Source organism: Chelmon rostratus, chromosome 8 (genome assembly GCF_017976325.1).
Source record: "Chelmon rostratus isolate fCheRos1 chromosome 8, fCheRos1.pri, whole genome shotgun sequence".
Taxonomy (NCBI): domain Eukaryota; kingdom Metazoa; phylum Chordata; class Actinopteri; order Chaetodontiformes; family Chaetodontidae; genus Chelmon; species Chelmon rostratus.
Genome location: NC_055665.1, coordinates 4,616,757 through 4,637,353, shown reverse-complemented (window position 1 = coordinate 4,637,353; position 20,597 = coordinate 4,616,757). Strand labels below are relative to the sequence as shown.

Here is a 20,597-nt window from a genome sequence, read left to right as displayed (position 1 = left end):
ATTTCTTTGGCTCGGGTTCCGAACCAGTTTATTTTTGGTCAAAATGCTGTGAACGGTTCAAAATTAGGTGTGCGAACCAGAACCCCTGCCATGTTGGTGGAAAAGAGGTAGCAGAGCCGTTCGCTGGCTGCAGACTCTTAGTCCTGTTTAATCTGAACAAGTCAGTATACCCCAACCCCCTGCCACAAAAAATTAGTGATGAATGGCTGAGTACATGCACTACTACCACAGGACGAAAACAAAAGACTGAATGAGTGTTAGAGAGAGCGATCAAGATGGGGAGCGAGAAAAAAATGTGAGCGATGCTAAATGGGACAGAGCAAAGAGGAAGATAAGGAGCAGGGGGAGGATGGATGGATGAGGAGAAAGGAGGGCAGGGAAAGACTGAGCTGGGAGGGAGGTCCATCAGCAGCAGGCTGCAGGAATGTTTCACATGCCTGTCCTCTGGATGACCTGGCCTCCCTGGAGTGGGAGATACTGGGAGTAATTAGCCTCCTTTAACATTGGATCTGTGCTGCCTCTATGCCTCAGTGGGGTTAGCAGTGGCATTGAAGGAGATCAAGTGTGTTTATACTTTCAAACAAAATAGCTTTAGCATTCTTCTGTGGCACCAGCCGCCTGCATCGCTCTGTCTCTTTCTAATTCATTATTCTTAACAACCAAATCCTTTTCTATGTTATTCTTTTTTCGTTTTTGTTTTAGAAGCAAAGAAGTTTTCAGTCATCTCCGGTGATGAATGCTGTAAATTAGGTCAATTATTTTGGAGAGGAACAGACCCCCCCCCCCACCACCAACCCGTCTTGTAGCTGACCTACTTTATCTTCAGGTAAATTTAATTATGGATCCTCCAAACTGCAAATATTTCTAACTTAAAGTCAAAGATCAAGTTTTGAAGTGGACGTGAATGAAGATAAACAGAGTCTTAAAAGTATTGATTTTGTAAAATGCCCCATGGTTTCAATCATGAAATGCCAATACTGGAACATCAGTGTATCTGCTTGGCTTTGAATGCCCTGTGTTTAAAACAGACAAGTGTCCATTTATGGCAAACCATAAATCCACCGCTAAGAACCTGATTATTAAAAAAAAATCAATTATCTCCAAGCTGAAAATATAACTTCTCTTAGCTTCACAAAGCAAAATATTTCAAAGCAGCATGTTATGTTAGTATCAGATGAGGAGAGAAAAGGCATTTTCTGGCCAAATGAAAAAAAAACATGTAAATTCAAGAATATATAATTTAGAAAAAAAAAATCTTACAATTAAATTATGCTCTGAGCATTAAACCCAACCAGCATTAGCCTTTAGCTTCAAACATCCTGCATCAGAGTCAGGTGTTTTACTGACAGTCCAAAGCATGAAACATAACAATAAACTGCTGACGGAAATACATAAATATGGATGGAGGATGATGAACGCTTTGGATGCACTGGTTTGTTTTAAATGGTTAAAAGGGGCTTTTAAATATTCTCTTACTGTGTTTGATATAAGGCATTAAAGGCTTATGATTTTACATTAAACAGCCCATAAACAATGTTTCTTGAAAAAAATCACGTAGCCTGTCTCCAAAATGTAAATGTGTGAACAAAAGCACACTTGAATGTGACAACAAGATGATTATACCGTAGTAAAGATAAGAAGCATTTATAATTCACTTAAGAATTTCTCAACATGTACAGGTGCATGTAAACTTTGATCTTGATCTCAAGAAATCATCATTGTTGTATTAGCATTTACCATTGATGTATTAGATTTCATATCATTTAATGATTATGATTGTTTATGCTAGTTCTACACGAAAGGAATAGTTCAACATTTTGGGAAATACAATTACTTTGTAGCTGAGGTGAGAATATAGATAGCACTCTAATGTCTGCGCTAAATATGGCACTACGAGGCAATTAGCTTATCTTAGCATAAAGAATAAATGTTTGGAAACTGCTAATCTGTTTCAGTTCAGTGCTCCAAAACATGTCTACCAAAAACCTCTGAGCTCACAAATTAAAACCACAACTTGTCATTTTCATAATTCTGTTTTTGTATGAATTTAAGACACAAGATCCAATGTGGTTGTTTAAGCTAACCTAATGGCCTCCTACCTCTATAGCTCCACTCCTCACAAGGGTGAGATTGGTTGATTTCACACATCAACAGATGGGTTAGTTTAAACATGGCAGAAAACGTTTGGCCTTGACTCCGCCAAGCTCCCAGCTAATTCAAAAATAGGCAAAGAAGTGGAGTGTGGGTGGAGATGACGCAGGCTGAATGAAGCCTTGTTGCTGAAACCTAGCAGCTAGCTGTCACTCAAAGCCGCCACGCTCATTGTAATGCATAACTTTAAGCCTTAATATAATTTAAACCGGTGAGTTACATAGAAATTCACCTCTGTACTGTTTTCATAAATGGGAAAATTAACGATGGAGCGCAAAACAGTTTTTTATACCAGGCTGTAAACATTTAAACTGAGGGCTACATTTGAAAAGAAACCTGGCTAGTGTCTGTTTGCGGGTCTTGGGGAGGACTACTACTTATGTTAAAATAGTTGCGTAAAGCTTCCCAGAAAGTCTGACAAATTGCCTCAAGTGACATAATTTTATTGGAGACTATGTGTGTGAAAATGAAAAAAAATCCAGGAGTGTAGAGATTTGATCTGACCACACACAGAGCTCTGTTAGAGGCTAGCAGGTTGTGGCTACATTAGCCGCTACTAGCATAACACACAGAAACTCCAACCGTAGACAGTTCGGTGAGTTCCATTGTGGGTAAAGTAGGCGCCAGGTTTGACAACCGTGGAATAAAGGTATGATATCTCTGGCGCTGCTGTATCAGTTTTGGTACTTTCTTAAGTTAATTTGATTGAGGTAGACTATTTCTGCTTCCTCCACCACAGCAGCGATACTATGACCGGAGTGAGGGGCTTCCACGCCAGTTTCCCCCGCTGCCGGTGATGTCAGACGGCGGCTGGTTCATGTGAAGGTCAGCAGCGGAGGAGGTTCACGGAGAGTTCACCCGCATACATTAGGTAACACCATCGCTCGCTCTGACATAACTAGTATGAAGCAGGTTGAGCTGAGGCATTCGTCAATAAAGAAGTGATAAGAAGAAGTAGTCCCGTAACAAACTTTGTTATGCAAAGCAGGTCTGGATGTGTTGAGCCGCTGTCCCTGTGCTGGAGGAACAGTCCGCGGGCAACATGCAAACGACTCCTGACGGTCCGTGGGAAGTCTCGGTCTGTTCCTGAGCGCACACGCAGCTTTGAATGCACCACAGACATGTTTTACTGTTAAGACCCGTTTGTCTCAGGTATAAACCGCAGAGACGAGCCGCCCTGCTGTGAAGGCTTGCGGACAGCATCTCCACACGGACTTCGCTGGGACTGGAGCGGGATCATGTTTGACTATCTGGAATTTCAGGCTTTCGGTCCGGGAGAAGTCATGGACCTGTACAGCACGTCCAGCCCCGGCTGCATGCTGCAGGAGCCGGAGCAGGAGCAGGATTTGTCAGCCTTCTTCCCCGAGCTGATGGAGGCGGACTGGCAGCAGGAGCGCTGCTCGCAGTGTAGGTGGAAACTGATGTTCGGGCTAAAAGCTGAATCAGTGATGTTTTGGTGAATGTGTGGCCTCATGTCTGTGATCAACCATTAGGAAAATATCAGTTTATTATCAACTCAGAAATTAATTAAGTTGTTATGGCAACAAATCAGAAACCACAGGTTTGTCTCTAAATGATATGAAGTAAGTTTACTCACCAATACTTTAACCTATAGGTCAGTAATTTTTAACTTGTTTTCAACTGATATATCTCACTGCAGGTATTTACTTTAAAGGTCAGGTGTTGTGCTACGGCATAACAACAATCCTCCATTTGAAATAACATTTCAGAACATTAAGGTACATTAAGGTGCAGGTGGATATTGATAATATCTATATACAGGTGGACATTTCTTCTTGTCTTCCCTGAATCAATCAGTCAAACTTTATTTGTGTAGCAGCTTTCATGCAGATTTCAGAGCATCTTACAGATGAGTGAAAGCTGATGATCAGACTGAATGTAAACACTAAACAGTTTGTCACTAATGCACATGAGAAATGAAAATATGTTGAATTCATAAAACTATTAACATAGTTGAAAAAACAGCAAAATAGACAAAAGACAACAACAAATGAAATGAATTGGAGGGATTAAAGAACATAGTATAAAAACAATAAGATTAATAGTTGAATACGATAAATAGTGATCATAATACAGTCTAATCAAAGGATGTAGGTATTAACTCTATGTTTGAAAGATGTCTAAACTTCCTGAAGTGCTTCCAAAGCAAGGAAAATAATATTACAAACCAATATTAAAAAAAACAGGAATCCATGAAAATGTGAAAAAGTGTTTAGCGATTGATGTTCGTATGGACGAAGCTGGTTTAATTTTCACTGGAAGCTTGAGTGTTTCTTTAATCGCGTCTGGAGAACTTTTCCTTCTACAGGAACATTTATGAGCAGCTTCTATGTGGACACCCGTAAGTGAAGGCTGGTGTATAAAAACACGGTGAATGACGAATGATGAAACACAGTACATTAATAGACACACACTTATAGCCATCTAAAGCTACATTATAATGTGCTATAACTCTATTAATTGTTTTATATACTGCTTATCAAAGCCGGACAGGCGGTTAAAGTTAAGTGTTCCTCATTCTGCTTTCATCCACTCTTGAATCCTGTGATGCTTTTCATGATGAGTTTCCTTTTGCAGGAGCGTTTATTTAACAGAAATGTGGACGTGAAGCGCAGCAGAAGACAGGGTGCTGGATGTGAGCACAGTTCTTGCCGGGGTGGTGGTCTGTGTTTGGGACGGGGCGGGCAGGGCCGGTCAGTTTGGGGTCACCGTGGGTTCACCGGACGGTCATCAGCTCAGGAGGTCAGAGGAGAGCCAGGCCGGTGCTGCCCGGATCCTTTACTGAAGTAAAAGTACCAGAACAACAAATGCAAAAATACACAAAGAGTAAAAGTCCTGCATTCAAAATCCAAAACTCACAATATAAAGTTCAGAAGTATTTTTTTATTCTATATGACGGCATTAGATTGTTGTTGTTTTGGTCAAAAACCCAAAAGAAGTCCAATATTTCCCTCTGAAATATAGTTTAATAAAAGTATAAAGTAACATAAAACAGAAAATATAAATACTTAAGCGCAGTAGCTGAGTTAATGTACTTTGTTGCCTTCCACCAGAGACTGTTGCTGCATTTACATCTCAGCCTTTAAAACACAAAATGTTTCAGGAAAAAGAAAATTCACATAAACCAAATCTTCTTTGCACTTTTTTGATTCACTGTCCGAGTATTTTAACCAGGAAGAGATAAGAAGTTTTTTTTAGTACAGCTTTATTTATACCTTCAAAAGTTTCAACAGTAGAGTACAACGTCATGCCATCGGGAGGCGAAAGTTCATATATGTGTAACAAATGACAGAATGCAAATGCACAGATAGCCTAGAGCTGCAGCAATATGTCAATTTATTGGTTGGAGGAAATGATTTATCACTTTTTCAAGCACAAATGCAAAAAATGTCCAGCTTCTGAAATGTTAGTTTGATGATTTTTCTGTGTCATAAATGACAAGACGTCACATCGGGCTGAGGGAAATTATGATGCATGTTTCATTTGTTTTGGACATTATACGGAATGAATGAAAAATCAAGAAAATAGTCAGCAAATTAATCAATAAGAAAAATCTTCCTCTTAATATCAGTGTAACCAAAAATTACATTTAGCAGCGTTTAGCATCTACGAATAAGTTTATACAGAATTTCTTTCACTAGTTTCCTCTTTTAATTGTTTCAGGCTCCAAATTATTGTACACCTTTGATTGTTTTTGTTGCATACGTGAAATAACATCAGCTAAATTGGCATGGGGGCACCCTCTTTCCCCCTCCCCCGCCCGACTCACTTACGCCACCCCACCACACACACTTTCTGTTTCTTCTCCCTCCCGCGCTCCCTCTCATCAGTCAGCTGGGCTCGTGGCATGCTCCTGCATTGTTTTGTGTTGGGGGAGCGCTCGGCCTGACGGGGGTGTCCTCGTTTGACCCACCGATTCCAGGTTCACCCGGAGGCCACGGGTTCAAGGGGATGTAGATGAGCAATTTTTCTCGTTTTGTCCCCTTTTCAAAACGTCTTTCTTCGTTTTGTGTCAGCGTCGGAGCAGTGGAGGTGATCAGAGAGCCGGCGGGGAGGCCGACTGGAGCGATTCTCCTCTCTGAAGTGGGAGGGTGGACTGTTGAGATCGATGGAGTGAAATGATACAATCAACTGGAAAAATGGAGGTTAAAGCTGTGCTACAATAGGTGCAGCTGTATACATCTGCTCTGAGTGCAGCTTTCTCTGGACGGAGTGCCCACTCTCCTGTTTATGAGACAGTCCAGGTTTCACTCCATCATTTTGGTTTCTTAGGTCACGTGCAGATATGTAAATCCACACTTTAATGAAACAAAGCAGAGCAGTATATATGAATTATTGCAGGATGGGATGTTCTGCTGTGTCGCAGCCTCAGTCTGAGGTCTGCGAGGAGGAACACACCTCGATTTCCTCTTTACTTGAAAATTTCTTTCCTTCAATTGTTCCCATTTGTTTATGTCTTTATGTCTTTTGAGAAAGTATACATTAAATAGAGTCTGTAATTACATGAGTAAGACTGAGAGTCTACTTCCAGCTGCTGTGATCCCAGACCATTTTGACCTTACATGCTGTGGATCAACGCATAAATGTATTCTTATTATGATCAGTGATCTATAATTAGTCAGAATCTATTTTTGCTAGTATTTGTTTGATTTGTTCTTTTTATGATGTACACGGGAAAAAGAGGGCTCTTGTTCCTCAGTCTGTTCATCTCTGAGTGTTGATACAGGTTGAATGAAATGAAGCTATTCTTGAACCGTATCTGTGTTGCTAGGCAGTGGTAATCAAACAGGAAATGCCACTGGGACATTAAAATCAAGTGTTCATCCTCTGGGAAGCTCATATGTGCTCATATTTCTTCTGATGTTTGCACTGGAGGAAGGATCTTATGCTCACAAACCGTTCGGGTTCATCTCCTGGAGATAATACAGCGAGCGACAGCTAATTCCATGTCGGGCAGTGTAAGACATGTCAATTCAAACTAACATCTAACTGAATTATTTCAGAGGAGTCTGAGATTCGTGAGCTGTGACTGTTTCATCCGTCAGTGTTCAGAGAGTGTTTTATTCTTTCAGCCTTTGTTGGTCATTTTTCCAAAAGCACTTCCAGACTCTGCTTCTCTAGCGTCCTCTTCCATTTTTATTTATTGGCACTATTTGCGTATAGGTCAAGAGAGCATGCAACTGAGCAACAATTTTAGGATTGCCCTCTGCTGGATCAGAAGGCAAATGACTTCAAACTGTCTGAGGAGTTTATAAATGGCAAAGTTTGAATTGAAACCAGTCGATGTGGTTTGAAAATTAGATTTTTTAGGGTTAATATGTCAAGATGTGTTCAAATTGCTTGTTTTATTAAACCAACAGTCGTCCAAACCCAACGATATTCTGCCATATTGCCGTCATGAAATCATGTAGTTAGTAAAACCAAAAGAGTTCCCATCCTCCCTGCTATGCTTGTTCCTCACTGTTAGATGGTGTTTTATTGTGTGATTGCAGCAGTTGGAAGCCAGAGCTCCAGCTCCAGCTCAGACGACCTGTTCGCCAGCCCGCCCTCCCCGCTGCCCCCTCCTCGCACTTACAAACCCTGTTTTGTGTGTCAAGACAAGTCCTCAGGCTACCACTACGGGGTCAGCGCCTGCGAGGGCTGCAAGGTAACACGTCAGAATGCCGGTCACTTAAAAAAATTACCCGTCTTACCAAAAAACGTTATTTTCTCAGCGAGCAGTCATTGTGTGGATGTGTGTCATGCTCGAAATGCTTGAAAAGAGGAAGATGACTCAGTTTGGGCTGAAACCTTTTCACTGACTCCAATGGTCAAAATAAAAGAATGAAGAATGGAAGTAAATGTGTTGATTGTGTTTAATACATGTTTACAGGATGTGTGATTATCTTCTTTCACATTAGTCATAGATTGATGTTTGCTCAGAGAAAACATCGACATCACCACAGGTCCTGAGCTTTGTCCTGATCAACCACGTGTGTGTGTTCAGTCATTATTACTGTTACAGCCACATCCTCCTGAACGCCATTAACACTCTTGGAAATAATCTGATTTGTGTAATTCCACAGATATTTGTGTTTTTGTTGTTTGTAGATGTTTCCTTCCTGTTTTTTGCTGATTAAATTCAGGTTTCCGCTGAAAAACTAGACATTTCAGGGCAGAAGGCCTGATTCCAAATTATAGTACACACAATTACACAGTGATTTCATATTAAAACAGATTATAGGAATTTTCTCTTAGTCCCGATCCAATTGACAGATTTTCTGATGCTGTTAAAGGTTCTTTTACATCAATATTTTTTTCTGTCATCTAAATAAAAAAAGGCCTGTATTTTACTATATATTATCATGATGATTTTTCATCAGTATAAGTCAATATTTTAACATTTACTCAATTGACTGGCACAAAACGCTGTACATGATGCATCTTAATCACTGGTGATCATTCCTCTAGCGCCACCTGAAGGTCAAATCTTTCACTTTTTCCAGTGAAATACAGTTTTAACGAGTGAAATAAATATCTTTAAGCATAATAGATTTGTACTAAATGTTTTATTGTGTTCTGTCTCATTGGACAATTATTGATTGTTGTTTTGGGCGGCAGTGGCACCATTAACCCTCCTAGTTAATGGGTAAATAATAGAACAGGTAACAGTTAACAGGTCTTGAAGCTTAGGCAGGATTATTTTCATACTCTGGTTACTTTAATCATTAATACTGTATGACCTCTTCACTCACCTGTCACCTCTGCAGGGCTTCTTCCGCCGCAGCGTGCAGAAAAACATGGCGTACACCTGCCACCGAGACAGAAACTGCATCATCAACAAGATCACCAGGAACCGCTGTCAGTACTGCCGGCTGCAGAGGTGCTTCGCTGTGGGAATGTCCAAGGAGTGTAAGTGTCTGATCCTCTCTGATTTAGCAGGAGGCCTCATGCGACTCGCTGCCTAAAACTCTCTCCTGGACGTCCTCTCATGCTGAAAATGTTTGCGATCTGTAGCACCATGTTTTTACATTCCAAAAGTAGACATTTACTGTAGTGGAAATTATGACGGCTTCGGGGACAGGGCAGATAGTAGATAGTGAACAACGGATCACAGATGTCACTGATTACAGAGAGGAAGATGTCAGAGGTCATAAATGTGAATTATCAACTCAGCTTTATCTCTTGTGTTTGCATGTTACATAAGTCCATCATAAAAAGCGAGAAGGAAGTCAGATTTAGACTACAGGTACCAGTGTAGTGATGGTCTGAACACACAGATTTACTGTGTCCCGATAGCGGAGATAACAACACTCCTGTTTTAATCAACCCAGCTGTCTACACGGGCCACATAACAGCTCGTGTGTCATTACGCTTCAGGTCTCTTTTATTTCCACGCATGACTGCAGTGATTGTGTGTTGGGCTTTTAGTGCTGCCCAAATGTGGGTGACCTACACTCAGTTCAGACGGCTGCCGCTGCTAACATGCTGCTTTCACTACACAAGCTGTGCAGTTACAGTGTTAACGAGAGGAAGAATTCTCCTTTTATACTTCAGTTTGAGGAAGAAATTTAAAATCTCCCCATTTGGAGATACATGGTTTTCCCCGGGCAGTGAATAACTGACACAGAGGATGTGTGTTGTAATTACTAACTTCCTTTAACATTGTGAAGACACATTTTTTACAGCTTTAAGGGCTCAGTTCACCTAAAGTTTGAGATCCACCCAAGAGCGAACTCCACCTCCAACGCCTCACCTCCCACGTTTAGAGCTCCAGTTTGATTTACTCTCTAAAATCTCTCCAAACGTTGTCCTCCGATTGTTCAGCTGCCAGAATCCAGATGAGAGAAACTGTGGTTGCTGAAAGATCCATCAGTCACCTTTAGTTATTACCATGTGCGCTCACAGCGTTAAGCTGAACGAGCAGCAGTGAGTGCTTGTGAGCATCTGTCAAATTAAGGCCGAGGAAGAACAGTGTTGGTTTTAATACATTTGGAAATGAATCAAAGTAAATGGGGTTTTAAGTAGAAAGAGTGCATTACAAATGCAGCCGTTATCATAGAAATCCATACTTGTTGATAGACTGCTGTTAATATGCAAAGCACAAAAAACACTTAATTTGTATTTTTAATCATTGTGTCCCCCGTTCTCTGTAACCGACTTTAGTGGGAATCTAATGCTGATGTTAGCAAGCTAGGCTAACTAGCTTTTTTCACTTTTTCCAGTGAAAGCAGCACAGTGGGTCCTCCTAAATGTCATTACAGGACTTACAGCTTGTGTGGGCTTTCAGAAAAAGTGGGGACTACTTTTAATGAGTCCAATCAGCAGCACATCACAGAAAATAACAGCATGTCTTCTAGCATTGCCGACTCTCAGATGTCAGTCAAACGTCTGCTTGCTACTTACTCTGAATAACACCTGACGAATCCCAAAATATGACAAATGACCACTGCATACCTGTCAAGATGACATGACTGAATTACGTCACCAGTGATTGATATCCATAAACCACCCACACCGCCCACACACACACACAAAGAAAGACACAGCATTAGGCACCTATCAGAGAGCCTACACTCACAGAATGTGGGGTTACGATATGTAACCAACCATTACATGAGAAAGACTTGGATCATAATACGATCGCCTGTTGATTTCTGATGCCGTTGCAGTGTTCTGGTGCGAGGGTTGTTTGAAGGCGAAAGCATGTGTCAAATGTATGTAACTGAGCTATTTTTAAATGCTCAGTGTTTCATCTGTGAAGTGGGAAGGCGGCAGACTAGTGATAAGAGTGAAAAAATGCTCCTTTTAAGAGTTGAGCGAAACAACCCTTTAAGTTACTGATTTTCAAATGAGTCACAGAGAAGTCCTCAGTTAACTCCTGCGGCGTTGCAGCTCTTCGACTGTACAGCAGAAACAAAGTCAAACTATGTGTGTTACCCTGAAGTGCAGTGACCCAGATAACAGAGTGAGTCATGTGGGGGGAGCCGAGGGCAGCGATAGGGCAGCAGCGAAGGATCCGCCCATCCACATGTTCTCATTGCTCCTCCACACTCAGACACACACACATTACATAAATACATCACATGTAGCAGACAGATGGATGCTATGTAACTGCCCACTGACCGCTTCAGCCGGTGAGTAATATGATCTCACTTGGAGTGTTTACACAATGACGACTGGATGTAGGGCATCCACAGAGAGGCGGAGGGGGGTGGGGGTTAGGAAGGCAGAGACGGAGGTGTTGCATAATCCTGAGCTCCTCTGACATGTGCGTAGCTGCCTGAACCAAGTCAGTGGGACGCAGCGAAACATGTTGACACCGTTACCGAAGTGATTATGAAAGGCTAACCTGGTTAGGCTGCGTTCGCCTGCTTCATGTGCAGCCTTGAGTAACTGCTAATCCACACAGCTCACTGCCAACTTTCTGCAGTGGAAACCAGTTTGTCAGAAGTCTTTTTTTAGATGCTTTAAGAACCACTATTGAAAATCAAATTACCTATATTGCATTTTGATGGAGGAAATGAGCTTTAAACCCTCAGAAATCCAACCAAAACTGCACCACATGTATGTGTCAAATATGTGTTAAACATATGTCACAAATATGTAGAAACCCCTGCTCACACACTGTCCACATACTTTTGGCAGTTTGCCCCGGTTCAGGTTTATTAATTAAAGGCTCCCTGGCTGCCGAGGTGGACTCTCACACATTTAATTTTATAGTCTGTAGGCTTATTTTGGGGTTTTTAGCCACATATAAAAGACGATGGATGTTGAATTTGACTGTTTATGTTGTGCATATTCTTTTATTTTTCAGAACAGTATAAAACCATTTTTGGACATATTTATGGAACTAAAGTTAAAGCCTTTAGGTGGACATTTGGCAGAGGTTGACTGACCTGAGTGCTGGCGTTGCTATGAGACAGTTTCTGTGGCGCGCTGCTGACTGGACAAGGATATATGTATTTCTTAGAAAAAATGCAATTAGGTTGTCCAACAATGTTGGGTTTTTTTAATTGCGTTGACAAAAAATAATTATCCTGTATTTTCAAAATCAAGGACTGAGTGTCATGGAAACGCTCACGGAGCCCACTCGTAATGTTGATGACCATATGCAATTAAAATTCAAGAAAGAATAACAGAATAGCGCCAAACAGTTTGACTCTCTTTTATAAGCTGCCTCATCCTTTCCCTCAGCAGTGAGAAACGACAGGAACCGGAGGAAGGGCAAGAAGGAAGCGGTGAAGATGACCATCATGGAGACGTACGAACTGACGGCCGAGCTCGGCTTGATAGTGGAGAAGATCTGCAGGGCTCACAGGGAGACCTTCCCCTCTCTGTGCCAGCTGGGAAAATACACCACAGTGAGTCACAACACGAGACCTGACTCAATAATATTCAGAGAGAAAATATTCTGCAGAGAGGAGAAGATCAAAGCCGTCCCCTCAGTGGTGCAGCTCATTTAGAAATGCATCTCACAGATAATAGCTGACAGACAGCAGCACTGTAGAGGCAAAACAAGCAGTGAGGTGCAGAGATGCTCAGCATGAGGCTTAATGGAATAACATTAGCGTTTAATGTTGGTTTATTTTTTATTATTCAGAATGGAAACAGCATATGTTCTCAATATTCAGATATGAGCAAGCTCACATCCTGTAGTTTTCATTTACAACAGAGGAAATCAACTCACTACTAGACACGAGAAAATTCAAGCAAACTTCAGAGCAGTGTTCATTAAGGCTCCGTTCTGTGGTCTGTAATCATTTCAAAGAACATCATTTGGTACTAATTATAGAGAAGATGCAAGACAGGAGACAGATTTTAGTTCAGGATTTAGTGGATATTATATGCAGTTGAGGAATGTCCATGAAAGAGCTGCTCCATTAAACTCCATGTAAATATTTCATTTATTATTGATTTATTGAAGGACATGTTTGGTCTCATGCACTGTGCATTTTAAAGCATTCCTGTTTTGAGGCAAAAAATATTGGAGGAGCGAATGGAAATCTGCACAAAAATCTGCCGCGGCAGATTTATCAGTCTGGTGGACCGACCAACAGACAGTCAGGCGACAGACGTCCCTGCAGCCAGGCGGCCAGCGTGGCTGAAACCTGCTGATCAGCAGAAAGCCCTGGAAACAAAAAGCACACAGAGTTCTTCATGCAAACCGTAACACAAGCACGGACAGAAACAGTTTAGCACAACACAGCAAGCCAGTATAATGTGTCAGGGTGTGCCCTTTTCAAAAATACGTGAACATTTTTCACATCGTGTTCTTTGGTTTGATAAGTCAGCAGAGGTCGGTGATGCCTTCAGGTGTAAATATAATAAGGAAGTACAGAGTGATTAACAGACTGACTGATGTTACGTTTAAGAGAAAAACCTCCCTGGTTTGAGAGTAATCATGAAACCTCTGACTGTGAACACATGACTACATTAAAAACCCCAAAAAGGATATCTTAAATACTTTGTATAGAGGTCATAGTTTCTGTATCTGCTGATGCCAATTTGTTCATTCAACAGACTTGATTAAAATATTGTTCTGATAAATGTTGGGGTAAGAACGTTTTTTACTTTTTCTGGTCTTTGCTGAAATGTGCTTGCAGTCTGCTTTATTTGCCCTCTTTTCTCCTCCGTCCAGAACTCCAGCTCGGACCACAGGATCCAGCTGGACCTCGGGCTGTGGGACAAGTTCAGCGAGCTCGCCACCAAGTGCATCATCAAGGTGGTGGAGTTCGCCAAGCGAGTGCCCGGTTTCACCGGCCTGACCATCGCCGACCAGATCACTCTGCTGAAAACCGCCTGCCTGGACATCCTGGTACGTCTGTGTGTTTCCTCAAATAACTTCCTGCCTTCTTGTATGAAACTTTGTGTATGAAACTTTGTGATGAGGAAGTTAGTGAATCGAAGAGTTTGTCAAACTGAATGACCTGAATCACACATAAACGCACATGTACACACATACACAACTCCTACGCTGTCAACCGACACTCATACCAAAGACAAACCGGCAGACGGGCGGGCTCGCAGACAGCAGCCCTCAGGCAGAGCGTGTCGCATGTTTTATTCTCCGTCATCCTCCACCGTCATTCCCTGCCAAGTCTGCCTGTCATCATCACCATCAGGGCCTGATCGTTCACTCTGACGCTCTCTGATCGCACCGGGGAAGTTCTGTTGAGTTTCATTTTTACTCATTTTTTCTTGATGAGGCGTTCTGGGACTTTTGTTTGCCAAGTTCTCCTCATTTAGTTGATTTTCGACACTCTGGCATCACTGTATAAAAAATGTGTTAACGTCACACATCAAGGACAGTGCGCCCTAATTAACATTTAAGTGTATCGTTAAGATTGATGTTTAAATGGTTGAAATATGAATATTTTATTTACAACAATACAGTGTTTACTGTGTGTACCATCTTATTTTATGATCAAACACTAACTGAAAATGAAGCCAAAACTGCAGTTCCTCAAATGGCCACTTGAGGCTGCCTCCAAAAGCGAGTCAATCCCCATAGACCCCCATATTAAAATGCTGTACTTTACAGCTGGAATAAACATGTTTACAACCTGATATAAAAAACGGTTTCGGTCTCTTTAGCTAATTTCTCCATTCATGACAACAGTGCAGGGTGTGATTTTTAATATAATGCACTAGTTTAACTTATATTAAGGCAGTTAGTTGCTGGGATTCAGCAACCAGGCTTCATTCAGCTTGCCTTTGCTCCACCCACGCTCCACCTGTTTGCCTATTTTTGGATTAGCTGGGAGTTTGGCAGAGTCAGGCACTGCCAAGATGGTGACGGCCAAAGCCGCTGTCACTGAGCTTCACAATGGCTCTTCAGAAGCGTGTGGGTGACGTCACAGAGACTACGTCCACGATTTATAAAATCTATGTCTAGAATGTTAGCATGCTAACATTTGCTATCTAGCATAAAGGTACAGCTGAGGCTGATGGGAATGTCATTAGTTCTGCAGGTATTTAGTGATAAACGACATATAAAGATAGGGAGGGGGGGGGGTCCAACATTATTCTCATATGTGCTGCAGTTTCGGGATGGAAATCAATGCATCGTGACCTGACACTTCCACATCCATTAAACACAAACACATTCATTTAAATCTGTCTTTCTTCTGTCCTCCTCTTCCTCACTCTGTTCTTCTTCCATCCAGATCCTGAGGATTTGCACTCGTTACACTCCAGACCAGGACACCATGACCTTCTCTGACGGGTTGACCCTGACCCGCACTCAGATCCACAACGCCGGATTTGGGCCTCTGACAGATCAGGTTTTCACATTTGCCGGCCAGCTGCTGCCGCTGCAGATGGATGACACAGAGAGTGGCCTCCTCAGCGCCATCTGTCTCGTCTCTGGAGGTACTGAAGCTCAACATACAACCTGACACCAACTAGCGAACTTGTTTGCAATTTTTATAGTTGGGAAAAAATGTGAGAAATGATTTGCATGCTAAAGATTCACGTTGAAAATGTTGAAATTAGACGTTTGTGTCCTCTGTCTGTCTGAACAGACCGTCAGGACCTGGAGGAGCCATCTAAGGTGGAGGTGCTGCAGGAGCCACTGCTGGAGGCGCTGAAGATTTACTCCCGCAAACGGCGGCCCAGCATGCCCCTCATGTTCCCCAAGGCCCTCATGAAGATCACTGACCTGCGCAGCATCAGCGCCAAAGGTCAGAAAACACTGTCCTGAAAGTACATCATTCCCCATGAATTTGTCACAAATTATTTCAATAATTACTAGAAAGTACTTGCATAATCGTTTGGTAATCGAAGGACATTAAAGACTTTGTAGTGTTTGACAGAAGGAATGACATTTATTATCTTAATCTATAATGGTTTTGTTGCTGCAGCCTTACTTGGTCTGGTATGACCTGTAGCTTATGGTGGCTAATGTTAGCAAACTTTAGCTAGCTGTGTGACTTTACTGAGTAAATTAACTGACTTCCTCTTCTCTAGCTGTGCTGCTGTTGCGCTATATTTTAGCATTTACCACCATCCTGTCATTACCAATGTGACCACAGTAGGTGCTGTCCAGCAAAAGTTACACAGGCTTGCTTTAAATGAAGCTTTACTTTTGCAGTTTTAGAACCATTATCACAATTAGCTATAATAACAATTTGCTGAAAGAAAATTTCTGAGATTGCAGCAGACAGCAGTATGATCAGCCTGGTAACGTCATTCGAGCAAAGACGTGGACTCAGGACATGTGTAGGTTGGCACAAGTTGCAAAGACTTCCCTTGGTGGAGTGAAGTTGCGATCTGCTGCATCTCAACTGCCGACACCTAGCATGGTGAAAGGATAACAAATGCAAAAGAATGCTATGAGACCAGCACATTAAGTAGAATTTGCAAATAACGAGAGCAGCAGCAGAGAAACAGAGCAACGGAGTGGGCAGACAGAGTGGGCGCCTTTATCACAAACGATCCGCTGGATGTTTCAGCGAGCAGAGGATATCAAATGTGAGGTGTTTGCCTGAACTAGCATGCAGGTTTCAGAGCATTTGTTGGAGATGAAACCCAGAAAGACAAACTCTGATTAATAAAGAATTGTGACAAGTAGCTCTCCATCAGACACCATCAAGATAGAGAGATGCTTTGAGAGAGCTCTGCCTCTTTTTAGCTAACTAACAGCAAGACCTGCTAACCTCACAGCTGCATTTCATGTGTTCCCCAAGTCTAAAAAACCTCCTTTCTGATTGTGACATTACTAACAGCTCAGTCTAAGCCTGAGTTTAGTTGGGTTTAATCCCTTGTTTTGGGTCATTTACTGTCAAACCTCCTGGAGGATTTGGAACCATTTTCAGTTAAATACCTGCGATTGTAGATTATCTAATAATGTCACAACTGACGGTAATGTTTGCTTTGCAAAAACACGTCCGCTTGCACAGGAGCTGAGAGGGTGGTGACGCTGAAGATGGAGATCCCGGGCTCCATGCCCCCTCTGATCGAGGAGATGCTGGAGGATCTGCAGAACCTGGAGAAACACCAGAAGAAACACTCAGAGGGGGGCAGAGTGGAGGAAAACACCAGCTAGCACACACACACACACACACACACACACAGCTTCTCCTCACATCACACGAACTCCTCTGACTTCTTGCTGTGCAGCCGATCAAACGCTCCCTCCCACAGAAAACACTGACAGAATAAACGACAGACGCAGTCCGGAGGGTTTTCTGCCGTCTTACCTCAGTCACTGCGTTTAAAGACGACCTCGCTGATCAAAGAAGAGCTAATTTCTCTGTTCAAATTCTGCTTCAAACGGAAAAAAGAAAATGATGCAGTAATGTTTTAATCTATCACTTTGTAATTTCCTTTAATCCCTCCTCATAACCACTGGAAATCACCTTTCTGTCAGGTTTCTACTGTATTTATATTTGCATGAGATACCACATGGATTTATTTAACAGTTCCTTTAGCGTTAGCGTAGCAAAGTTTGTAAACATATGAACTTCATTTTTTGTTATTTCGAGCTTTTTACATACTATGAATTTTTCTCACTTCTAAAAGTCTGTTTGTACACACAATTTATTGATTTCCACATGTGTAAAAAGAAAGCTCTGGAAAGCAGATTTTATGTATCTACAAAAGGGAAATGTAAATGTTCTTACTCATGAAGGGGAATGTTCCTAACTGGCATTAACACAGTTCACAAACATATTCACAGTAGCCGAGGTCGTGAACGAAAATGGGAACGCAAGTACGGGAAAAAACGTACATCCTGCTTTATGTACTTATTTGTTATATTGTTTTATATATACTGATGCAGTTTAAAGCAATAGTTTGACATTTTAGGAAAACCATTTAATGGTTGATATGAAGCTGGAGCCATCAGCAGATTAGCGTAGCTTAGCAGAATTCATTCATTCCTCCCTATTAAACAAATACAATGCTTAACGTATATGTATTTTACCCTCCAGTGAGGTGAAATTTCTAGATTTTGGGCTATGAATCATCGTTATTTTGTGTCACTGACTGGTGTTTAGAGATGTTCATCTTGTCTATGAGTCTATGATACCGAATCTTTAAACCGACGTCACTGTGCTGAATCGCCGTTGTCACTGAGCTAATCAGCAGCAGTGCAGCTCTTCGCTGTTGACTGAGGGCACCGTCAGCTCACTGTGGTTCACAGTGACTCTCATTAAACGCCTGTTGAAAGACAGGAAAAGCCTCCAGAGATGACCAGAGTTTCATCACTCTTGCAGGCTGCTGAGCTGCTAATCTTTAAAGGAAAAGCAAACACAACAGTCATTTCCTGCTAAATGTGCTGCACAGCATTGTGGCATTATTAGCAGGAAATAGTGCACACGCCGCGGACGCTAATGTTGTACCTTTTTTTTTACAGCACTATATAACGCATTCATTTCACACTCAGGATCCAGAGAGTAAATATGCGGCTCTGTAATGATTTCGTACACAGCTTCCGAATTCTGGTTGCCTAGCAACCTGACATTGACTCCAGTAAAGAAAACAGTCCCGCACACATCCCCCTGGAAAACTGCAAACTAATGTTTTTACTCTTTGATTTTAAAAAAGAACAAACAAGATGTAACATGTCAATTAGTGGACTGGTACGTGAATTTAGGATAGAATTATGCTAGCTCGCGGCCTCCAGTCTTTGTGCTAAGCTAAGCTAACCGGCTGCTGGGTCCAGCTTTATATTGAACTGGCAGACATGCGAGTGGTATCGATCCACTGAGATCTGCTCCTGTTTCTCAGTATCAAATATAAGGAGTTTCTAAACTGTAAGTAAGCTAACACACAACTTTATTCTTTTTCTTGTAAAAGTTGTAATCACAGATGACGTGTGTGCAGTTATCAGAAGGCCTGGATAAAATGTTCAGGATTCATACTGAAAGGATTGTTTTTTACCTTACTTTGATGAGTTCTGTATAAACATGTTTTCTGCAAAAGAACTTTTATTTTTCATTCAACAAAATGAGCCTCAGTGTTTGATGTTGTTTTATCACAGACTGCCATACGTGAACTTTACCTAAATAAGTTATACTGTACTGTAGAAATAATACTATTAATAAACATAAAGAGTAAAACTGTATCTGTACTTGTAACAGGAGGAAAACGTGATCAAATGTTGGAGAAAAGAAAAAGCTGCACACAAAGCAGTTTTGTCTCATCGTTATCTTGCAGCCTGTGTTCTGTAAAAACTCATGTGCCTACTCGAAATGTGCCAATATCTTCCATGTCTGGGAATTTTACTTATTTTGCAAATGCATCAGCCTGGAATAGATCACATTTCATATGGTTTTTGTTGGTCTATTAAAGTCTTGTACTGGAGTTCATGTTTCTGCTGAAGCTGTTTGTTGTTTGTGAATTGACTCAGTGGGACATGGTCTCGATGAAGGAGCTGTGAGGTTGTTTGAGGTCAGCTCGTCCTCTCTCAAAAGCAGGTTCATACTGCCCCCTGTGGGTCCTGTGGGGGATTACACTGCAGCACATATCCAACGAGTTTGTCTATTCAGTGGTAAATGAATTACAGATTTATACAGCAAGGAGCTCATTTTAATACTGCTGTATTAATGGAATATTTCATACTTCACTTTGCTTAGATAAGTCTCCAGTGGACAGGTAGTTTCTCTCAGGAAATATTAGAGATGCAGTGTCTGCTCCCAAAAGAGCAAAAATAACATGTAACCTCTCAATGATTCATGAAACTAAAAATGTGACATTAACACAGATTCAGTGACTCCTCTTCCCGAGCTTCTTGGAATATAGGAATAAACTCTTTTTGCAGTCAAACCTCCTTAACCACCAGTGATGGAAAGTAAGTACATTTACTCAAGTAATGTAAGTCCATTATTGAAATGCTTCCTTCTTCACTGCCCTTCAGAGGCAAATATTACCATTTTCACTCCGCTACATTTATCTGACAGCTGTTCTTTTAATATAAAGATACAACAAAATAAACATATCTGGTAGCAATTTAGATTACAACCTGCTATTTGTAAATATGTAAATATTTCGATAAAATACATTTTGGGTACTTAAATGTGCTGTAAGTACAAGGAAAGAAGACAAAAGATCATTGAATAAAAGGGTGAAAAACTTACCTTAAAAGAGACTTAAGTTTTTTAAATTACTGAGCACCTATTAGATAATTACAGGGTGCAGTAGTATTATTACTGGGTAACAAGGCAGGAACAGAGTGGATCTGTTACCCCCTTGTTTTTCTTGGTGTCCTGTATCTACTCATACTGTAACCTGCAGGCAGAAATCTAAAGAGCTACAGATAATCTTATTAAACACAATGCAACAACAAAGATTAGACCAGTGCTTTCCAACCAACCTCACTGAGTCCCTTTGTTAAGTTTCATATGTTCACGCTAAAAGTATATTTTGCTGCTAACATGTATGTACTTAGTATTTTTACACTGTCGTATTAGTACTTTAGTGAATGATCCGGACAAAACTTC

At 41.3% G+C, this 20,597-nt stretch overlaps 1 protein-coding gene across 3 annotated transcripts; it reads left to right on the top strand.

The window, feature by feature from the left end:
* The first annotated feature begins 2,919 nt into the window (after window positions 1–2,919).
* On the top strand, window positions 2,920–19,466 carry LOC121609889 (retinoic acid receptor beta-like). Of its 3 annotated transcripts, XM_041941646.1 has the most exons (9): window positions 2,920–3,022; window positions 3,304–3,558; window positions 7,665–7,819; window positions 8,922–9,063; window positions 12,349–12,515; window positions 13,793–13,969; window positions 15,321–15,525; window positions 15,678–15,836; window positions 17,055–19,466. In XM_041941646.1, exons 2-9 carry the CDS (start codon window positions 3,390–3,392, stop codon window positions 17,198–17,200), a joined length of 1,320 nt encoding a protein of 439 aa, XP_041797580.1. In that variant the 5' UTR covers window positions 2,920–3,022; window positions 3,304–3,389; the 3' UTR covers window positions 17,201–19,466. The 3 variants fall into 3 exon arrangements, with proteins under 3 accessions (XP_041797580.1, XP_041797581.1, XP_041797582.1); XM_041941647.1 differs by lacking the exon at window positions 2,920–3,022 and having other exon boundaries at window positions 3,140–3,558; window positions 7,668–7,819; XM_041941648.1 differs by lacking the exons at window positions 2,920–3,022; window positions 3,304–3,558 and adding an exon at window positions 7,050–7,130.
* The last annotated feature ends 1,131 nt before the right edge of the window (window positions 19,467–20,597 follow it).